The 22,398-nt window shown below is 43.4% G+C and overlaps 1 protein-coding gene across 1 annotated transcript; it reads left to right on the top strand.

Moving 5' to 3' along the window:
• The first annotated feature begins 4,444 nt into the window (after nt 1-4,444).
• PIM3 (Pim-3 proto-oncogene, serine/threonine kinase) lies at nt 4,445-9,494 on the top strand. Its single transcript, XM_030256220.4, has 6 exons — nt 4,445-4,996; nt 5,336-5,445; nt 5,596-5,646; nt 5,932-6,295; nt 7,562-7,738; nt 7,894-9,494. Exons 1-6 carry the CDS (start codon nt 4,915-4,917, stop codon nt 8,076-8,078), a joined length of 969 nt encoding a protein of 322 aa, XP_030112080.1. The 5' UTR covers nt 4,445-4,914; the 3' UTR covers nt 8,079-9,494.
• The last annotated feature ends 12,904 nt before the right edge of the window (nt 9,495-22,398 follow it).

Raw genomic sequence — 22,398 nt, 5'->3', positions numbered from 1 at the left:
AACAAGTATCTGGGAGGTGGAAGTGGGGACACAATGAGTAAGAGGAGCACAGGAGCATTTCCTGGGCATGCAAGGATGGCATTAGAGGGGCAATGCTTATGTGCAGTTAAAATTGATGAAGGATGTCATGGATAAGGACACTCTTTCAGCAAAATAGGAGACTGAGTAAAATCTAGGCCAGCTGCTGAATACAGCGGGTGACTTTGTGACACAGCACATGGATATTCATTTTATCTGTTTCTACTGGCATGGTCTACTCTCAGGGATGCCAGAGTTCCATGTTAAATAGCAAGGATCAAATCAGGGTCTAATTAAACAAGATAGAAATGTCATACAGATCCATGGTATTGGACAGGATACATCTGAGAGTACTAAGAGTGACAGCAAAAGTCATTGGAAGGCTACTCTCAGTCCCTTGGGAAAGGTCACAGTGATCAGAGGAGGTTTCTAAAAACTGGAAAAATGTTATGTCTGTCTTAGGAAATTGCAAAAGGAGGATCTGGGTGGTGAAAAGATGATCAACCTTCTCTCAGTTGCTGGGGAAATTATGGAGTAAGTACTCATGGAAATCATTACCGCGACAACAAAAAATGTTATTGAGAAGAGGTGTCTTGAATTTCCCAAGGACAAACCGTGTTTAGTCACTCTGAGTTTCTTCTAAAACTACATTACAGGCTTCCCTCGGTGAGATTAGAGTAGGTGTTGCTCTCCTTGCCTGTAGCCAGAACTTTTGATAGTTTTTCAGCATCTGCAGCCAAATTGGGAAGATATATGTATACTACAAGGTACATTAAAAACTGGCCAGGTCATGGGCCTCAAAAGGTAGCTAATAACTGTTTCAAGTCCAATTAGCAGATGATTTCAAGGGATATTTCTTGGGATCAATAAAATAGCTGATATTATTTAATTTTTTCATCTGTGACGTTTGGAAATACAAGGTGACACAAAATCAAGGGGGGGTTATTGATATATTAGAGGGTATAGCTGTTATTTGGACCTCAACTAGCTGAATAAATGTATAACACATACATCTGTATTGTACTTCCAGAAATGAGAATGCCAAGATCCCACATCTGGGACAGGGTACAGTTAGGGAGAAGTGCAGGCTGGAACTAACAGTTCCACAGGAGAAGACCCAGTGGACCACAAACCAACAAAATCAGCAGTGTGCGTCTGCAGTAACGAGCACTGACCACATCTTGGAGTGCCACAGCCAGCAGGTCAAGGGACATGATTATTGCCCTCTCTTCAGCACAGATGAAGCCACATCTAGAGCACAGGCTTCAGTTTGTTCTCTTGCCAAATGAAAGACTAAAGAGAATCAAGCAAAGAGTCATTAAGGGATCTAGGAGCTCTGACATATAAGAAGGTTGAGTGACCTAGAAAAACCAATATTCTTGCAATTTTAATGGACATTTACTGACAGAGCATTCTTAGCAGCATTCCTTATGGTCACATTATAAGAACAGATGCATTTTGGTAGTCCCATCCAACACTACAATGGCTGTAAGTATATATTAGAGCCCATTAATGTCACTGGTGCAATGCCTGATGATGTGCCACAGCAAATTTTGAGCTGGGTTCCATACAGACATTAAAAGGTAGCCTGAAGGTAGTACTGTTCTGCAAGCAGAAAATTCCATGGATCTTCATATTTCTGTGCCTGACAAACTCCTGCCCAGGGAGGAGTTTTCCTACACAGAAAAATGAATCCTAAATCAAACTGGCATCCTACTCATGAATGATTTTCCATTTATAGTTGCAAAGCCACTGTTAAAAAGGCCAAAACTAGTTTATAAAATATTTCTGCAGCTATAATTGTTTAGGACCACTGAACTGCATGTTCCAAGCCAGATCAAAAGGAGCACCAGAAACCCATGAAAGGCTTATGTGTAGAGACAGGGTAAATTCCATGTCTGGGATCCATCTGTAATTCTGTCAAACCAAGAGTGCTTGTAGCTGTATACAAATTAAATGTCTGTCTGCCAAAATTAAGTGAATGAAGAACAAATACCCCCTTATCACATTTTTTTTTACAGTAACTACCTTGTTTTCTTGAATGTTAAATGTAAAATAACCTCCCTCTCACACTGGCGTGAAAATACAAATCAGATTGGGAGTTACATAAATGCTAAGATTGATCCCAGAATTTTTAGATTGCCATTTTGCTACAAATATGGATGTGGAAAGATATGTCATGGTTTTTATTTTTTACCAGCAGACACAGCTGAAGATGTAGCTTAAATGCAACAGGATTTGGAGGGAATTATATTATTTCCTGAACAGGTTCAAGGCAAATGTATTGCTGATTTACTATAGATTGGCCACACACAGAGATGAATTTAAGCAATTTCAAATATAGTTGAAATTACAAGGCCTGATGTTTTTATATTTGCAGACAAGTGATCCATGCATGATTTTTCATGTCTGGTCATGTAAGAAAAGCAGGAATTAGTAACAACTTGCAGTGTTAATTCCCTAAATAATTAGCACTTACACATATTAACTTTTATTAATGTGATTTGAGACAGCCAAAAGGCAGGGTCTAACACAAATTTACAAAAAAAAACAAAAACAAAAAAAAAAAAACAACAAAAAAAACCCCAGCTTTTTTATTGTTTTATCTCATAAATCCATATCATTAGCTTTAAGGGGGGAAAAAATCTATAAACATGAAATCTCCTGAATTCCTCAGCTACTCAATAAACTCAGTGGTTTCTTTTGGAGCCTCTGGAAATTGGTCTGTATGAGAAGTAGTAACTTTTATAGCCCAACAAATCTATCTTCAAAAAATACATTCTGGGACATGAAGGGTTGAAACTGCGCCTGCAAACTTGACCTTTACATCAGCTGGTCTAATCTAATAAAAGATATTACCTCTGCCTAGAAGTCCTCGCTTTGTTTATGGGCACGACTGCCCGCGATTACGGCAGTACTATTATCAGACAATGCCAACTGCTGGGCTCTCCCCGAGAGCCCGGGGTGGGAGGGGCTGCCAAAGCCGCCCTCCCGCCAGGGATCCCCGCCGAGCGCCGCTCCCTTGGGCTGCGCTGCTGTTCCCGGCTCGCACCTGGGCCGCGGCGGGGACAGGGCGGCGGTGCCGGGCGCGGAGGGGCGCGGAGGGGCGCGGAGGAGCACTCTGCACACGGCGGAGCGCTCCCCGCCTGAGCGCCGCCCCGGCAGCGCCTCTGGGCCGGGCTCTAAGGAGCTGCTGGAGCCGCTGTTAAGATGTTGCTGCCCACTCAGCACCGCACTCTTTAATCTCTAAAGCAGTCGCCCACAGCTTTGCTGCACAGACACTCGGCAAGATCCCCTGGATGCCCTCGGGCTTCTCCCCCTGCCTGGGCGCCCCTGTCTCGGTGTCCCTTCAGAGAAGGCCGGAGCCGCGGGCCTGACAGCGGCGGAGCGCGGCCCGCGGTGACCGCCGCGGCCTCAGGGCACGGGGACCCCCGCGCCCCCATTCCTGTTGATGCAGCGCCCCCTGCGGGGCGGGCGGCGGCAGCAGCGCCGGGCAGGGGAGCAGCTCCGTGCCCTCTCCAGGCGCGGCGCCTCGGCGGGGCGGGAAGCGCTCGGCTCCTCCGAGCTGCGCCGCCAGGACTCCGGCGCCCGCCGTCGCGCCGCACCGGCCCCGCGGGGCTTCCGCACAGGGGAGGTGACTGACAGAGGCAGGCGCGGAGGGCAGGCGCCGGCGTTCCCCCGCGCTGGCACGGGGCCGAACTGCGCCGAGGCGAGGGGGCAGAACTAAGGAGGAGGAGAAATCGCCGCTGAGGGCGAGCGCCGCGTGCTCACCGGGGAGCACCGGCTGGCAAAATGAGCGACCACCGTGCCGGGGCTGTCAAAGCCCCAGGCGGGCTCCGCGGAGCCGCGGCCCACCGTGCCCCGGCGCTGTTGGCGCCCCGCCCCCGCGCAGCCCCGGACGCGGCGGCTCGGAGCGACCTTCCCGCAGCCCGGGGCGGGGCGGGCTCGGCGCGCCGCGGCATTCCCGCCCTGCCGCCGCCTGGCCGCGCGCCGCATGCAAATGAGGGCTCTCCTCATTGGGCCACACCGGGAGCCCTTTGAAAGAGCGCCCGGCGATTGGCCGCGCAGCTGCGTTAACGCACACGGGAGAATCTCCCCCCACCTTTTTTTTTTTTTTTTCCCGCTAATGTGTGATGCGTTCCTCTCAGACGATGTGTAACTCTGCGCGCCAGTTACTACAAAACAAGTAGTTCCCAGCCCCCCGCCCTCCCCGCGCCCGCCTGTGCAGTGGGGCGGGACAGGGCGCTACAGTCACGGCCGCCGCCCCGCGGGGGCTCCGGCGCAGAGGGGAGGGGGCGGCGGGGACGGCGGGGAGAGGTGTTTCCCCCCTCCCCCGCGGAGGGATATTCTCGGCGCCCTCGCCGCACTCTGCCCGCACCAAAATATTGGGAGTTAAGAGGCAGCTCGGCGGCGCCGCCGGCTCAGAAGCGCGCGGGCAGCTCGGCGGCGGTGCGGTCTGTTCTCCGCCCGCCGCGGCTCCACTGCGGCGCCCAGCCCGCTCCTGCCACCGCGGCCCCCGCAGGGGCGGGCTCCACGCGCGGAGTCGGAGCCCCCGGACTTGTCTGCCTCCGCGGAGGGCTATAGTTCTGCCTGTGCCTGCCTGCGCCCCGAGCGGCTTTCGCCGGCTGGAAGAAGAAACGCGGGAGCGGCGCGTTCGCTGATTGCGTTTCTCCGGAGGACTTTGTGCGACCGACACCTGGACTGCTGCCGGCGGGGACGGGCCCCCAAGGACTTCGTGGGTTCCAGCTCCCGGCCGAAGAAGGAGCCGCGCAGAAGCTTTCGGCGGCCCGCCGCCCTCCGCCGGCTCCGGAGAGAGGAGAGCCGCGCCGAGCCGAGAGGACGCCGGCGGAGCTGCCGTGGGGAACTAACTCGACGTTTTCCCCCCCGCCTCGGAAGATGTTGCTTTCCAAGTTCGGCTCGCTGGCGCACATCTGCAGCCCCAGCATGGACCACTTGCCGGTGAAGATCCTCCAGCCAGGTACGGGGCTGGGGTGTCCCTGCCAGCGCCGCGCCGGAGGGCGCGGACCGGCCCTGCGTTACCGGAGCGTTGGGTTCGGCGTCTCGCAACTCCCGGAGCTGCGTTTATTTTTTCTTTTAATTTTTTTTTTTTTGTTGAGAAAGATTGATTTTTTTAAAAAATAAAACCTTGGTCGGAATCAAGGCAGCGGACACAATATGGGTCTGTTAGACAGAGCGTTTGTGGGCTATTTTTTACATTACTATTTTTTATTATCATTATTACTATTATTAGTACTATTCGCTCACCGCAGCGCGGCTGCGGACACTAACGCGGGTTTTTCCCCTCTTGTTTACGCAGTGAAAGTGGAGAAGGAGCCGTTTGATAAAGTCTACCAGGTGGGCTCCGTGCTGGGCAGCGGGGGCTTCGGCACCGTGTACGCAGGGAGCAGGATCGCCGACGGGCTGCCGGTGAGGCGCGGGGCGCGGGGCGCGGGCGGGGGCGGCGGGCGGGAGCGCGGCGCGGGAAGCGGCGGGCGCGGCCGGCCCGGCCCTCGGTGGCGGGGCGCAGGCTGAGCCCGCCCCGCCGCTCACGGCGCCTCCGTTCTCCGCTCTCCGCAGGTCGCCGTGAAGCATGTGGTGAAGGAGCGGGTGACCGAGTGGGGCACCATTGTAAGTACCGGGGGGGGCTCCGGGGGTGCCGCGGGGCTCCGCCGCGGCGAGGCCATTGTGTGGGCGGTGGGGCCCGCCCCGCTGGCGCGGCCTCTGCGTCGGGAGGGAATTTGGCGGGGGTTCGCCGCCGCAGCGCCGCGCCCGCCCCTCGGACTGCGGCAGAGGGGGCCCGCCGGCCGCGCCCTCCTCCCCGCCCTGCGCGCCCTCCCCGCCTCCCTCCCCTCAGTGAGGGGGTGCCCCGGCCGCGCCACCCCCCCGCTGACCCGCGCCCCTTTTTCTGCCCAGGGTGGCATCATGGTGCCCCTGGAGATCGTCCTCCTCAAGAAGGTGGGCTCCGGCTTCAGAGGGGTCATCAAGCTGCTAGACTGGTACGAGCGGCCCGACGGGTACCTCATCATCATGGAGCGGCCCGAGCTGGTGAAGGACCTGTTCGATTTCATCACGGAGAAGGGTGCCCTGGACGAGGAGACGGCCCGCGGGTTCTTCCGGCAGGTGCTGGAGGCGGTGCGCCACTGCTATGGCTGCGGCGTGGTGCACCGGGACATCAAGGACGAGAACCTGCTGGTTGACCTCCGCACAGGAGAGCTGAAGCTCATTGATTTTGGCTCGGGGGCCCTCCTCAAGGATACAGTCTATACCGATTTCGATGGTACGTGCCCCCTGCCCTTCCCGTGCCCCTCCTGGGGTGATGCCCTCCCTAGAGCTGCCGCTTAGCCCCTTTCCAATGACTAGTCACAGCCAGCAGAGCCCCTGATGTGGGGGTTCATATCAGGTCTATCGGCAGTGGAAACCTGTGGACCCGAAGCCGCTTAGGGGTGTTCAGTTGCGTAGGAAAGAAGTGATTCCAGGCAGTGACGCAGCAGTTTATGTTTCCCTGTCTTGGAAAAAGCGGGGTTTTTTTCCTAGAGGGCGATCTGTTTACATGGAGGTTTTGCCAGTGTCGGATGTTTCCATGTGTGGATATGCAGTTTTTATATGCGGTGGTTTTTTTTAACTCGGAGTGGTACCTCCCCCGCTCCCATTCTGCCAGTGTCCTGGAAATCCCGCATTGCAGATTTTAAAGCGATGGGGACAAATGCACTCCCTCGAAATTACTTGCTACAGCGGCTGGGGTCGATGCTTTGGAGGTGGGAAAGCTGAACATAAGGCAGCATGTGACCAGAGGGAGTATTTCCCCCAGTCCTTGGAGAATGACTGATGTAACACCGGGGTCTTGCTCCCCGTCCCCCCCCACCCCCCGCCCCCAGCTGCCGCACTCACATCTGTTTGTTGTGAAACTCGAAGCCCTGCCACACGTGACCTCGGCATCACGAATTCCCCGTTTTGTTTGGTATCCAAGGAGCCCTCGGACACTGAAGGGAGGGGAAGGGGGGCGAGTTGGGAAAAGCTGCTGCATAGAAGCCCCGGGGGGAGGCTTTAAAAACATAGAAATCGTAAGCGGCCCTATTTTGTTTACTGCCCTGTGGAATTGGATAAAGCAGATTAGCCCCGTGTAATGCGGGCAGACCTGAGTTTCACCTTCTTGTCGCCCTCTCCTCCTCCCTGCCAGCCCCCTTTGTCCTTTTGTGTCTATTTTTGGTGTGATGCTGCAGACGCCACGTGGTCAGTGAAAGGGAGCTTGCCTCAGTAAACAGTCAGCTGATGGGGCTGTGTTATTCCTTGCAGCAAAATAGAACAACCGGATGGGCCAAGTCTGTTGATGGTGTAACCCTCCAGATGACCTGAAATTACATTGCTAATGGCTTTGGCTTGTGAAAAATTTAAAGCTGTTTAGATTTCTGGGTTTGGTGATGGGTTTTTTTAATTCCTAAATATCAATTTTTTGAATTTAATTTGGCTCTGCCAGAAGGAGCTGAACAATGGGGAAACACTTTAAACCTTTACTCTAATTGTGTTGGGTTTTTTTTGCTTTCAGGAACAAGAGTATACAGCCCTCCAGAGTGGATCAGATACCACAGATACCATGGACGGTCAGCAACAGTATGGTCTCTGGGAGTTCTGTTATATGACATGGTTTGTGGAGACATCCCGTTTGAGCAAGATGAAGAAATCTTGAGAGGGCGATTATACTTCCGGAGGAGAATTTCACCTGGTAAGTTCTGCAGAAGTCAAATGGGATTTTTGGTTTTGGGTTGTTTTTTTTTTAATGGTCTTGTACATGAGAGCTCGTGTGGGTGGATTTTTGTTACTGAGGATTTTTTTTTTTTTTACATTTTTGGCTAATATGGCTTTCTTTTTGTGTTACAGAATGTCAACAGCTGATCAAATGGTGCCTTTCACTGAGGCCTTCAGACAGACCAACACTTGAGCAGATTTTTGACCATCAATGGATGCACAAATCTGAAGTAGTGAAGTCTGAGGACTGTGACATAAGGCTACGGACCCTTGATACTGATGTATCTAGCACAAGTTCAAGTAATGAGAGTCTGTGAATTACTAAGGACCTCGCACTGGGAGGGGGAGCTTCAAGCAGAAAGACCACAGTGCTGCTGCCAATACATAGGAGGGGCTAGAAAAATGCATTCATTATTCTGTAGTTGAATCTTTGTCTGAGGGACTTGATTTTGTTTTCCCCCTTTGCTGGTTTCTGCTTTGGAATGAGAGATTTCCTTTGGAAACGCTGATTTTTGGGAGTTGCAGGCCAGTACTTAGTCAAAGACTGACCTTATTAAGAAAGCAGTGACCTCTTGAATACATGGTAAACTTTTTTGCTCTCATAGAGCCTGGACTAGATTTTATTTGCTTTTGAGTGCCTTTTTGAAAGCTGCTTCAGTGGGACTTTCTTTTTTGAGCTGTCTATGTCCAAAGAAGATCCAGTTCATTATAGGAATTTGCTCCCTTTAGACTCAGTGCTGGAGGAAGCAGCTCCTATGATGCATTGGAGAACCTGTTCGGTGATTGAATGAAGTAGTCCCATCCACTGGTGATGGAATACTTGAACACAGACATTTCACTCCTGCCCCCCTGCCCTTTACAAATCCAACCCACCTCTGCTGCTCAAGATATTTCCTATAGCCTGCACAGAAATATGAACAGGTATATCGGCTTCTTTATCAGAAACATTTATTCATGTTTCCTTTTATCATCTCTACCATTGGGCATGAGAAGCCCCTTTCTCAACTCCCCCCGGCCTTTTGTCACCCTGCGAGTCTTAAAGTATGTATGGGCATGTTGAATGCACAATCAATGCAATATTCAAGGACTTCTACTTTTTTTTTCCATACCTGTATAATGTGTTTATGTAAACTTGGTTTTTCCCATGTACTATACAGTTATTTATTGTTTGGATTTTAGAAGACCTCCCACAGTTTTCAACTGTGGCTATTTATTTGGTTAATTTATTTGGTTAGAGTTATTCAACACTGTGCTTTCCCCTCCTTCTCCCCATGGGAATTCTAGTGGTTTGCCCATGGCACTTTTTTTTTCTGCATTCCTGTCAACTTTTGGTTACAAAAAAATAAAAATAAAAAAAAATTCTGACCTTACCAGTTTTTTGTTGGAAGATGGGAAATTGTTGTACAAAGTCTAATTTAAGGGAAATAGAATGACTTTTTAAAGTTAGTCAGTATGCCTTTTGTCTGGTATTATTGTACCAGAAGTGTAAAGTAATGCTGTTTGGAAGGGTTTTAAATTATTGACATTGTACAGTCTCCGTGCATTGGCTCTGGAAGGTAGAGTGGCAGAGTCATAAACCTTAATTTATTTTAATAGCTGTGTTTCTGTGATCTGGTTGCATTTATGCAGCTTGGATTTGGATTTTTTTTTTTTTCCTTCTGTTTAACGGTGTGAAATGTATGGAGATCATATTTTTTATACAGGTATTTCAATTAAACTTTTTGTATATAACATTTCTGTGTTTGTGTACTTTTATCTTCATTGTTACTTGTGGTGACCTGGGAAGCACATTCTGTTACCATCTCAAGTCTTGTTAAAGGCTTGCAGCAGCTGATCCAAAGTTAGGAGAAGGTCTGTGCTATTAGGCAGTGACCATTTTTAAAGAATTAAGCAATCCCTCACCTGAGCTCTATCTACTCAATCACTGCGTTTGATGTTGGACTGAAGAGGGAGTACAATACAACAGCACTAATGGCCTACATAAAAGGGAATTGGCCCTGTAATTGTGGGACTTTTACCTCTGTAAACACTGAATATCGACGTGCTTGTCTTTAAGTATAACAAGGAAGGAGTTCTGTAGCTGCTTGTGGTTACTGTTTTCACAGTTGATATGTTTACTTTCCATTACATTCAGTTTCCTTCTTCCCACTTACACCTTCCTTCTGGGCCGGATGAGGACTTCCATGCCCTTACGGTAAGGGGAAAGCATTCTTGGGGATCAGGGTGACTGTTTTCCTTCTGCTCCCTTAGATTATCAAAGACTGGTGTGTCTGTCACTTGATAGAGTATGATACGGGGGAGCATGTGTCATTCTCACCTACGACAAAGGACAAGAGAAATGTCCTCAGCATTTATCTTCACACGTTCTCGTTTCTCTAGCCAAAGACTTTACCTGACTTGGTCTTGTTGCGGGGGTGGTAGTGATTACAAGGTTTAACTACTGCAGAGAGATCTACGAGGTATATTTAAGGATGTGTTCAGTCATTAAAGGTGCTTTGTAGTTGTCACAGTAAAGGGCTAGGCTTAGAATCTTAATGTTATTTCTCTTTCTGAGGATCTTTCTGCCAGCTCATCTGCTATTATTTTGGTTCCTTGTGGGTAATATCTCGCTGGCATCACATCAAGCTCCTGATGCTAGCTAGGTTAGACTCAAAATGCTAATAAATAGCAGGAGGTAAATCTGAAGAAAAAAAGACCGTTTTTAGTCTGTGCCCTTTTCTGATGACATGGAGGGAAGTGTGCAGCCTTTTCTTGTCTGTAAAAAGGAAGCTCAAATTACTCTAGTTGTGGGGGGAAAGCCCTAACCACACTTCTGGCCATCAATTTGTTTTCCATATTTTTTTATTTTGTTCCTTTTTTTATTTTAGACTTGTTTCCCCAGTTTTTAATGCAAATCTGTATACATGCTAAACCTAGTCCCTGAAAAGCTCAGTTCTCTATTGTTGGAACTCTAGTCACAGAAATAAAATATTCTACAGTTAAGAGTGCTCAGAAAAATCGCAGTGTCATATGAGAAGAACACCTAAAAGTGAGTATTTAGAGTTTTGCTTTGGAATGAGAAATTCCTTTTGCTTAAGAAGGGAGGATTCAGGTATGCTACAGGAGAGATGATCCCAGCACCTAGTGCGCTTCTTCAGGGAAACATGTTTCTAACCACAAGAGGTCCCTGGAGAAATTCCAGTAGCTGACAGTAATTAACATCTTCCACTCCAGTGACTTCACATGTTCACAGCTGCTCAGAGGGATGGCAGCAGGGCTGTATGGGTGAGCTTCAAAGGGCTACCAGAAAAGCGATTCTGAAAACACATTTGTAAAGCTATTGTTGATTGCTGAGCCGGGGACTTTCAACGTTTCCACAAGAGCTGATGTTACTTTCCTTAGCTTCACTGAGAATCAGAGTTGAAACGCTCTGTTTTGAAACATAAAAACTAGGTTTTCACCTTTTGCTACTGAGGCAAAATGCATTAAAAGGATAAAGGTCAAAAGGACACGGGCACGAGTGCTGACTCCCCTCTGGGATTAGCTCAACATAAAAGGTGCACTTTCAGTGCTGCACAGGCAGCTTTGGTTGTGAAACTCCCCTGTACACTAATAGAAGCCATGTGGCTGAAACACCATATACTGAAAGTAATGATTTGTAAAAATAGCTTTTCATTACAGTTGAAAGTTGGAAAATTATGTGTTAATACAGTTCCATTAGCTGAATGTTTCTGCCAAAATGAGCAAATCGGTGACAGCTCTTGGTTTCTCTTGTGCTTGTATCTGGTACTAATACCATTAAATGTTGCTTCTCTGGGATCCTCATCTTCATACTCTCTCCCCACTAGGTTGGTTTTCAACAGCGCAAAGCTTGAAAAATAAAATTCAGCAGGTCATTCAAAACACTTTAAAACAATTAGTTTAAATAAGGGCCTGTTTTAAGCTTGAAAAATTGGTTTAACAATACTCATACCTATGCATGTATGTCTGGCACTGGCTTAATAAAAGATATTTTAAATAAATTCTAATACTGAAATATCTTTAACAATGTAGTGTTTTGTGTAATTTGTATCCTGAGTAAAGCTCATTTCGCTGAGTGCATAAGCATACACTCTCTTCTTTTTTTTTCTCTCTCTTTTTGTTAACTGAGCTTATATTTACTGAAACAGCTGAATAAGAGCCCTTTGCAAATAACTATTGAAAGATGTTAGGAAGATTAACTAGGGTGTGTTCCCACCAAACACTTATGGTTCTCTCTCAGTGGTTTACTGACCTCTGTTGGTGAAATTAAAGTACATGTTCCAAAAATAATAATCCATAAATTGGGGAGATTTTAAAGCACTGCTGGCTGATATTTTTAGATATGAGTGAGTATGGCTGATACTTAATTATCCCATAATGCTTGAAGGGATAGCTCACTAAAAATGAAAAGTTTTAAATTACTACAAATGCAAAAATAACTTCTCAATAAAAATGGGAGAAGGGAGTATGTATTCAAAAGGTTGTCAAATCTGCATCTGATGTCATAGTGCTAGCCTGCCTGGTGTGCCCCAGTCACCTACATGACTCTTGGCATGAGCATTTACAGCCATATTAGCCCTCATTCTTCCACTTCATTTCAGCAACCATGAGAGTCGCTTGTCTTCTGGCATGCAGATGGGCAATAATTCTCAGTGGTGTAACTAGACAACAGAATGTAGTGGCCCTATCAGCCTCATATTAGTGGATTTTTTTCTACTAACAGCAATGATACCACAATTCATAGCAGCAGTCAAGATGGCAGTGTTTTAGTTTCATTGCAATAGAGTTTTTGACACTGTCCCAAAATTTTCTCTGCTTGTAAATTTGCAATTACTGAGTTTTATGGTTATCTGTGATTTTAAAATTTAATGTGTTTTTGCCTACAGCATTTCATCAGGTAGCTAAGTTACCAGAAATGTATTAAGCTTTGGTTATATTGTAGAACTGCTGAACAAAGTAATGAGTCCACAAATCCATGCAACTAAAAATTACTTTTAATCTGTACGAGACAGGATTCCTAACTATTTTCAGAGAAAGTTTGCCTCATAACTGATGAATTCATGTTATCATTAAAAAATGGGTGCACATTGACATACTAGCTCTTTTTTTGCTGAAGTGACTAGACAACTCCAGAGCTGTGGTGTAATTCAAAGCAAAATGAGGAGCAGAAACATACATCCATTAAATTCTTGTAGATATTTTCTTAGCTTGCAATTCCACCCCTTTTTTCCCAATCGATTTAAAAGGTATTCAGTCTTCCTGTCCTTTACTGCTCATAATTATTATTTGTAATACAGCCTGGCCCACTCAAGTTTCAAGAAACATTAAGTGGTTTGCAATACTCTGATAAATTGGCATGTATATATCTCAAATGCTAGGATTTCCTTTTCCTTAAAATGCTATGAAGGAAATTGCTTGCCTGCGGAAACATTCTGCTTACATAATAATATAAATTCAATATAGGTCTCAGATTAGCTGTGTTTAAGCTCTAATTAATAAGGTCTTAGTAAGAACGTTATCTATTATAGCTAATACTCTGCTAATTGACTACACAAACCATTATGTAAAAAGCTGATTATACTAGTCCACTCAGAGAATTAGTGAGATGCATACTTTGACTTGCACTGTTTCTTGGGTAAATCTGTGTTAAACGTCACAATTAGATTTAAGTCATAGTCAGAAAAGTGACTTGTGGATCAATATGATTCTTTGTTTACTATTATTGACTCAGCAGTCACTTTAAGTCTCCAATGAGGAGTACAGAAAGATTGCAGAGAATTATACTGAAAACTGAAATATGTTGGAATTTTGCTCTATTAGGTACAGAATCCTGAAGCAAATGTTTTATTATTTTGTGAATAATTGTCTGTGTAATAGCTAGGTGGATGCTTTTTTTTTGTCTGTATGTTACTGCTAATGAAAAAAAAATGCTCTTTGCAGAAATAAAAAAAGTTTTGCTTGAGAAACTTACTTTGGTAATTATGAATGGCCTGGTTTCAGGGATGAAGTTTCTCTCTCCTCTTTTCTGCTTCCTTTCTTTTAGGACAGGAAAATATAAGCACCAAATATCAGTCTATTGGAATTAAAATATATAAATATGTTAACAAGCATATGTTATCAAAGGTTGGAGGGATGATTCCCCATAATTTATTTCTTTTCCAGAAGTATCCAAGACTAATAGAGTTATGAAAAGGAAAAGTCTCCTTCAAGATCATCCTAAGGAAAGATGTCCATTACCTGTGGGGAAATACTCCTGTGTTCAGACTCCATGCAAAGATTTTGGGGTGGAGAGAGGGGAGGGCAAGAGGAGGGTAGTTTGTTTGTTTGATTGTTTGTTTGTAATGTCTAAGTAATATCAAAATCCTTAAAATATAAAGATTTACCAGCATAGAAAAATGTAAGAGATCACTGCTTTGCAGAGGGAAATTTGTCTATTGTCTGGGCACATATAAATGGATAAGAAACTTAACCCACAGGAAGGCAGATTAAGTTGTGGTAAGGAAGAGTTTTATATCTGTAAGGCTAGCTGAACACCAGAGTAAACACACAGTGTAGGATAGTAAATCACTATTTTTAGAAACAAGCATTTTTCGTAAATCATCTAGAAGATACAGCTATTTTAAAATTACTTTGAATTTCTTCAGCCTAGTGATCTTGAATTACCAAGACAGATTTCAGTCACAACATTGATCTGCTTCTTGAACCAATATAAAATTTATTGACAGTGCTGGTATTGCTACTGGCAAAACCAAAAATTTTAAGGTAGATTTGACCTAATCAATAGCAGTAGTGACAGATTTTCTCATGATGGTGAGTCTATGGGGCTACTGACCTTTTCTCATAGCCAGCATCAGCTAAATTGTTCCTCCCAATATCCTTTCCTTCTGCTGATGCATTGGTATTAAGATCAATAAACTGATCTCTCTGACAGCAACCCAGCATAAGTGAGGGAATAGGCACAACCACTTGGGTCTGGGATGTGATGGAAGAGAGATGGTACTGCTGAAGAAAGGATATGTGTAATAACAACATTTTCTCTAGTCAATACCATCGAGCATACCCCCTAATTTCTATTTGATAACTTCTGCAAAAAGGAATTTGTAAAGAACATGGCAAATCTTGCTATTTTTAACTTCACATGCAAATTATTTTAAGTGGCTTTTCTTCAAATCAGGTGCTGAGCACTTGCTTGTGAGGAATACAGTACCTCAAGTACTGATGAAGTGAAAGAACTAAGGTAACTCAGAATCCTACACAGGTCAAAACTTAATTCACGATGATATTTATATATCTCAACAGTATGCCCTATTTTTTAACCAGCTTCACAGGCACATTTGCAAATGAGAAAATACATTAAATATTTCAGAACTGTTAAGCAATGACAGTGCTTTACAGCTATTCATGAAGAAAAGATAAGTTGCAGTAAGAAAAAGTAATGCAATTACTTACCCTTGCATTTATTGTTTTATGTCAAGCACTACGATTTTCCTATTTCTCTGTCGTTAGAGTCTCCTCAGCAGGCATGAGCTCCACTGTCCACTCTAGGATATTTTTATCAATATTCACAGTTTAATATATAGGATTCCAATATACTTAAAGGAAAACTTCTGCTACTGATCTAGACAATCTTGGTTAGTCTCTATATAAACCATGATTTCTGAGTGCATTTTAAAGATGCACTGTTCCCAGTTTAGTGCTTGTTGTGGTGATGCACTGACAACCCTGACAACTCCTAGCCAAAGTACTCTTGGTGGTATAGGACCCAATTCTGCAGCTCTTGTCCAAAAATTCCAATAATTTCAAGAGATTTTGTCTGTGTGATGACTACAGAGATATCCCTTAACTTGTGGCAAAAGAGTGTCTGCCATAGAGAGAAAATAAATAAGAAAGCCTGAAGTTGTAAAGGAAACCTATCCTGCAATGCTGAAAAGCAGTAGAAAAAGGAGAAAGAAGCCCTTCTATCTTTCAGAAGTCATAGCTGCACCTCTCTGTAAGACAACAAATGTTATTTGAAATGCAGGGGCAAGGTAACTTGAAAGAAAAGCAGAGCGTAAAAATTATCTCAAAACCTGAGTCCTTGGTGGAATTTTTGTTAATAGCACAAAGAGCAGCCACTCACCCCTGAGATTAGCTCAATTGGTTAGAGCATGCTAACAAACACCAGCTCTTTTTCTCCATGTAACTGCCTGTTGGTGTGAAAAAGGGTTCATAACAATGTTGATCATAATTTATACCTCTCTTTTCCTCTGCTGAACAGACTTTCTGTATCTCCAACTTCTTTTATGGCCTGGGAAAAGCTCCTACTGATACAGGTGATGAGGGGAACATTGGTGAGTCACAGTTTCTGGATAAATAATACACACTTTCATATTCTTTACTAAGTTACATCCTTATTATTTACTATTATTTTAAAACTAATTTTATCATGGCAAAAACTGCACTGGTGCCTGTGGTTCTTTTCACCTAGATATTTTCACAGTCCTTTAGAGACTTCATACAGTGATTATGAATATATATATATATATTATGGCAACTTTTGTTTACATCTTACTGCCATCTTATAACTTTCTTAATTCCAGAATAAAATAATATAGTTGACAATACTGAATATTTAGCCAAGTTATTAACAGACCTAAAATTATTTACTCTTTCTGAACAATTTTTCTGTTTTCTTGTAAAATATTTAATTTCTTTAATGGAAATTTCAAATTACACAAGTTCACATATATGACTATATATATATATATATATGTATTTATATATATAGTCATTGATATGATATGATATGATATGATATGATATGATATGATATTATATTATATTATATTATATTATATTATATTATGTATTTATATATATATATATAAATATTTCGAACTTCGATAGTAGGTTTCTCTAATGAACAGATTAGTTCGCTTGAAGTTCACTGACAATTGAGCACCACAAATGATGTTCATCTAGGCAATATTAAAAAGTCCTAAAGAATCCCTGGACAAACAAGATTATCAGAGGTGCACATGAAGTTTTCACAGGTCTTGCAGGTGGCCAGTACAAGCCTTGCGTGGCACTGGTGACAAACTGGAATGGAAGTAGCATAGTGATAAGGCATCAAATGACTTGGTGCTGGTTTTCTGCAGAGAAAAATTACCATGCACAGAGGGCTTGTTTGTTCTCTGGTACTGTACTTCTGCACTCCAGCTGCTAAAATTGAATATAATTGATTGTCAATTGGCTTAGACCTGGAAAAAAATACAAACATTTGTGTTGAAATTAAAGTATCTTGACATATCTAGATTAACATTTACAATGCTGTTAATTGACTCAAGTTAATGCAATCAACTCAGAGGAGCAAAAAACTCCAGAATCAGAGGCGTCAGCTAAGAGATTGTCCACTCAAACTTTCTGCAAGTACGTTTTCCCGGGTAAATTTTTGAACTAGCACCTCTTTGAGAATTATGGATAATAAAAAGTGGTTCGTTTTTTTCTTTTGTCACTAGTTTTATATGAAGCCTGTTTGGGAACCTTTGTTGGAGTACCTGTTACCCCAATTTAGCTGGAGCAGTTTCAGTTTTCAACTGAAACTCTGGTCTGGGTAGGTAGATCAGTACTTACCACAGCCTGATGTCTGATTTTCAAGTATATTTCCATGTAGATTTGCCTTAGAAGGTGATTTGCTTATTTAAAGAGTAATATGGGTATGAAAGTGTTATGTAAATATATGCTTTGCAACTACAGTAGTGGCCATTTTAAATATGTAAATGTCATTTTAAAAATCACAAAGTGAAGAATAATTGCAATGGCATCTTTTTCTGAATACAGGTGCTCACTGATTACCTAAAACTATGGAGCAGCTACTTGCAACAGATTTACCCTGCACATGCATTTCAGTCTAACCAAATCAAAAACTGACTGGGGTATGTTGTACAAATTTTGACCACAGGCTGGCCTGCATATGCCACTGTAATTTATACAGTTGATTACTTTCCACTTTCTCAAGGATATTAACTGGCATGAACCTTCATTTTTTTCATTTCCAGTAATTAATTCCCTGTAGAGAGTGACTGAAAATAGTAAACAAAAGCTTTTAATCAGAAATTATTAGAGTTGTCTTGTCAGCCGTCTGTTAATCACCCTGCATTTTTGTATAAGGAGTGAAAATTTTATTAAACCTTATACTTAATTAAAACATATTGTTTCTGTAGCAGATTGGAACGTACTGACATCTGTTTAGACTTGCACCCTAAGATTCATTAAGAGTTGGTTTCCTGCAATATGCAGGCATTTAGAAATTCATTCTACTGGGCACTGAATGAAGGTACAAAGGGTGAGGGTTGTAGCACACGCAAGAATTCTTTTGTTGAAGGTCTTCCAAACCCCCACTGTAATGCAGACTGACAACATAGTGAAGGAATACTAATGAAATTGAATGGGATTAAAACTAGAAAGTGAAGAATAATGAGGGTAAAAAAATTGCTTTGCAGATTTTGGGATTCATTGTGGCAGTCCGGTCTTGTGAGTGACATGGGCACTAGAATTTTGTACAGTCATTCCTGTTTGAATCTTTATTATAAAAATAAAAAAAAAGAAGTGGTTTTCTGTAAATTTGCCATTTCTGGGGAAGTGACTACAGCAGCTTGTTGAAAGCTAATAATACCCGAATGCTCTGGTGTAAGATTCCTCTAAAGATTCAGAAGGAAAAGTATGAGAAAATGACAATGAGCAATTATTGTTTATTATTACAGTGAGGTGTAAAGACTTCCAAAACATTTCTTGTTTTCAGTGTCTTTTTAATACATCAGCATCCTGCTACATCATCATTATGTAGGAACATGTAAGAGGTGCATATCTTGTTACTGTTTTTTGAGAAGAATTTAATATCAGCCCCGAGTTCTTGCCAGAGTGTTTTAGACGCTGCTCTATCCATCAAGATGACTGAACAGCAGACAGTCATTTGGCCAAAACTAGTATTGTGTTGGCTTGTAAAACCAATCTTATCACTATGTCCACTTCTTGTTGTGTTTTGTAGAATCTCACTGTTATCAAGCTTGACAAGTTTTGCTCTGTTCCTGCCTGTTCCTTGCCCCAGGGCTCATCTTTAGCTACCTTGGTTTCTTATCTCTTCCCTATTCTTTACCATTTTCACACCACACCCTTTAGTTTCGTTCACCTCTTGACTATCTTGGTTTCTCTGTATCTTGCCTCTAGCCGCAAGTCAGGGATTTGCCAACAGCTTTCCCAAGTGTATTGCTGCTGTGAAGACTTTAGAGGGATTGCCCTGGGAACATACGGTCAGATGCAGCAGTAACAAGTGCAGTACCTCACTGAGAGCCAGATGCAGACATGGGTAAAAAGCCATTAATGTTTTATATTATTTCTATTTGTCATTAGCAGCTGTTGATTAAGTAATTTGACTGATCTCAGGCAATAAATGAAGCTTTGCTCTGAAGCACTTGCAGTCCAGAAAGGCAAACAGCAGACAAAGTGTAAGGGGAAAGGGATGAATATATATTTTTTGAAACAATACCATCTATTTCTACTGGCCCTCTGCCTGGCCATTATTAACTTGCAGAACTTTGTAGGCATCCAAGCTGGATCTTCATGCTGTTACTGGAAAATTTTTCTTGGCTCTGATATGAAAATAATTTCCTTTCAAACTCAACACTATGTTGTTACAATATCCATTTTGAGAATCTAATGGTCAAATGTGATGATTGTCTTTTGGAGCACCTCACAGGGACACTATTGTTGTGTGATAGTGACCTTACATCTGGGAACAGCCTTGCTTAGGGCTTCCCAAATCTATCTCTTACAAGGCCATATGACAGATAAGTGTAAAGTTCCATGCCTTATTTAAAAAATTCTTGACACAGTCATGCAACTTGTGACTCTTTGTACTGCTGTGACATGACCCTGACACAGCAAATATTCTTGTGTATTATGCAAGGGTGTCACTACAGAAGGAGGATTATGTGAGGTCATGGCTAGAGTCTGATCCTGCCTCAGTCCCAGATGTACAAGCAGAAAACTGTTGAGTGGATTAATATGTAAGTGGCTTTTAGAGGCAACTGCCCTCTTATCTGACATTGCTAGGTGAACAGATGCTAGATGTTGCTAGATATTGCTAGGTGTTGTTGGATGGCCCCAATCTTTTCAACAACCATCTGCATTAACTTATAACGTGGGATAACCTTGGACAAGAGCAGCCAATGGAAGTAGACCACCTTTGTCACACTCATGGGCTTATTTTTACTTCTTCAGGCATGTACACATTACTCTATTTTTATCCCTTGACAGCAATGAGACTTAGTCAGAGTTGATAGCTGATCTCATCTCCTCTTCATCAACCAAAAAAAAAAAAAAAATCTAGTCAGAGGAACCCTATCACTTCTAACAGGAAACTGTACAAGCCACAGTCAATCTGTTAAAATAGAAGACACACCAAAGCAGCAAACATTGATAGAAGTAGGTGTGTAATGTAGGCCTTTCTTTCAAGCTACACAAGTGGACTTTCCTGGCAGAATGGAGCTGCTGGAGGAGATCTTTCACTGCCTAACTTAATGTTTCCAGATTCATTACATTAGTACTCTAGTATGACAAGTAACAAAATCTCATCTACCACATACATAGGTAGCTATGAAGCCTACATGTTCCTCTTGGAAAAAAGGGTTTAAGAGTCATTCAAATATCTTGTAAAAACTATTACTGCTGATGCATATGAATTCTGTGGGGTTTTTTGCCTATATCTGCCCTTGTTAAAATGAAAATCAAACCATACCCGATTGTCATGTTTCCCTCCCATCTCCTTACCCATTGCTATTTTCACTCTTACCAGTATGTCTTCACTTTGCCAGCAGTTACCTTGCTAAAGTGGAGAGAAAGAAAGAGATCTCAGGCCTTGATTAGCTTGAATTTAGAAATTAATGTTGTCATCAAGTGAAGTGTTAACACAATGAAAGCAAACTTGACTTTCAGAAAAATCAGTGAGCTGGAAGCAAGTAGTTGCATCTCTTTGGACTGAAATCAGGCAAGTTCAGGGAATGTAGGAATAACAACTTGTTGTATACAACATGAGCACAGCAGAGTCTTCCCAGATGTGTTTGGATCATCTCTAAAGGGCTTGGGAAGGCCTATGAAATGGTAATTCAAAAAATGCCAAGTGGGCAGATGCAGAAGCAAACTAAAAGGTAGATATCTGCCTTAATTGTGTTAGCTGCATGAGCTGTTGGGGCTGGGGTAGACCTAAAGTTTGATTAGAATATTTCTGCTCTGTGACATTTCAAAAGAAAGATTATATCTGCCTTTGCTCCCCAAAGAAAGGAGAGTGACCAACAGCAGAAAAACTCAGAAGGTGAGTGGGAACCAAATGATCTCATGCTGTTGGTGACAAGAGTGGATACAGAGTGAGGAACATTGACATGGACACAATGCAGAAGAATGATGTCTTGGAAAAGTCCATTCATCATGGGTTTAAGGATCAGTACTGCAAAGATTTTAAGCACTAATAGGACATAATATCACTATCTAAAGTTCTGTCTAGACTTGGGAGACCAAAGACAGATTGTCCTAGATTAGACAGGTTTCAGGGAGATTAGATAAATTCCTTCGATTTTTTTTTTCTTTTACTTGTGATATTAACGAAGTAGGGCTCTTAGGATATCATTAAATCAGTTAGCACCTGCTCAGGTGCAAATGTGAAGACATATGGAAATAAAGTACTTTGTCTTTAACAACATCAATAAACTGTAATTTTCCTCAAAAGGATTCACTACTTGCTAAACTGTCAAGGCCGAAGATCTCTTCATCCTGAGTGCTCAGAGGTAAATGATTTTGTTAACACAGACTTCATTTATATCGTTGGATCTTGTCTTGAGCCTTTCCAGACAGGATAAGCAAGGCTCCAACAGGTGAAAATGAGAGGGAGGAGGTTCCAGTAACTCGATCTTCTCTCCTGCGCCTTGGGGAGTCACACAATTTTAAGGCAACTAAAGTATTTTTGTACTACCACAAAGCATCTAGTTGGTCTGGAAGAAATCAACACTTTAAGAGAACTTCTTCAGTAGGTGTTAAGTACTCCTATCCTCTCAGCAGGAGATTTTCATGAATGAAAACACCTCGAGGGGACGAGTACAGGAAGAAAACAATGCATTGCTGAGGGGTGTAAACATCTTCATTGTCTTTGGTGGGTCCTCATCCTCCCTGCCTGCGGTTTCGCGCTTACAGTCTGTGATCCTGTCAGTTGTTAGGAGCTGACACAGAGGTTTTTTGCTTGTTTACATCATAAAGTTATGTCATAGCTATCATTAAGATGGTTGGTAACAGAGAGAAGGGCTCAGAGACCCTAGATCCTGCAGCCCCTGCTGCCTGACAACACTCAAGGCTCAATGGAAATATTCAGCCCTCCCTTTTCTTCCTCTCTTCCTTCCCCAAGTGCATCTTTGCCTGAAGAGAGAAGGACCACTAAACCACTGGCCACTGAGATCAGGCAGGGAGAAGGGACAGAACTTTGGATGCCCGCAGTGACAAGGGGATCCATCAGATCTTGTTTCCAGTAAAAGAAAGGTATGCAAAAACTCCCAGTTTCCTTGAAAAAGTATGTAGAGAATCCACGAGACAGCTGAAGAGGCAAGGACCTTTACT

This window comes from Taeniopygia guttata, chromosome 1A (assembly GCF_048771995.1).
Source record: "Taeniopygia guttata chromosome 1A, bTaeGut7.mat, whole genome shotgun sequence".
NCBI lineage: Eukaryota > Metazoa > Chordata > Aves > Passeriformes > Estrildidae > Taeniopygia > Taeniopygia guttata.
This window is presented reverse-complemented; position numbering and strand designations above follow the sequence as displayed.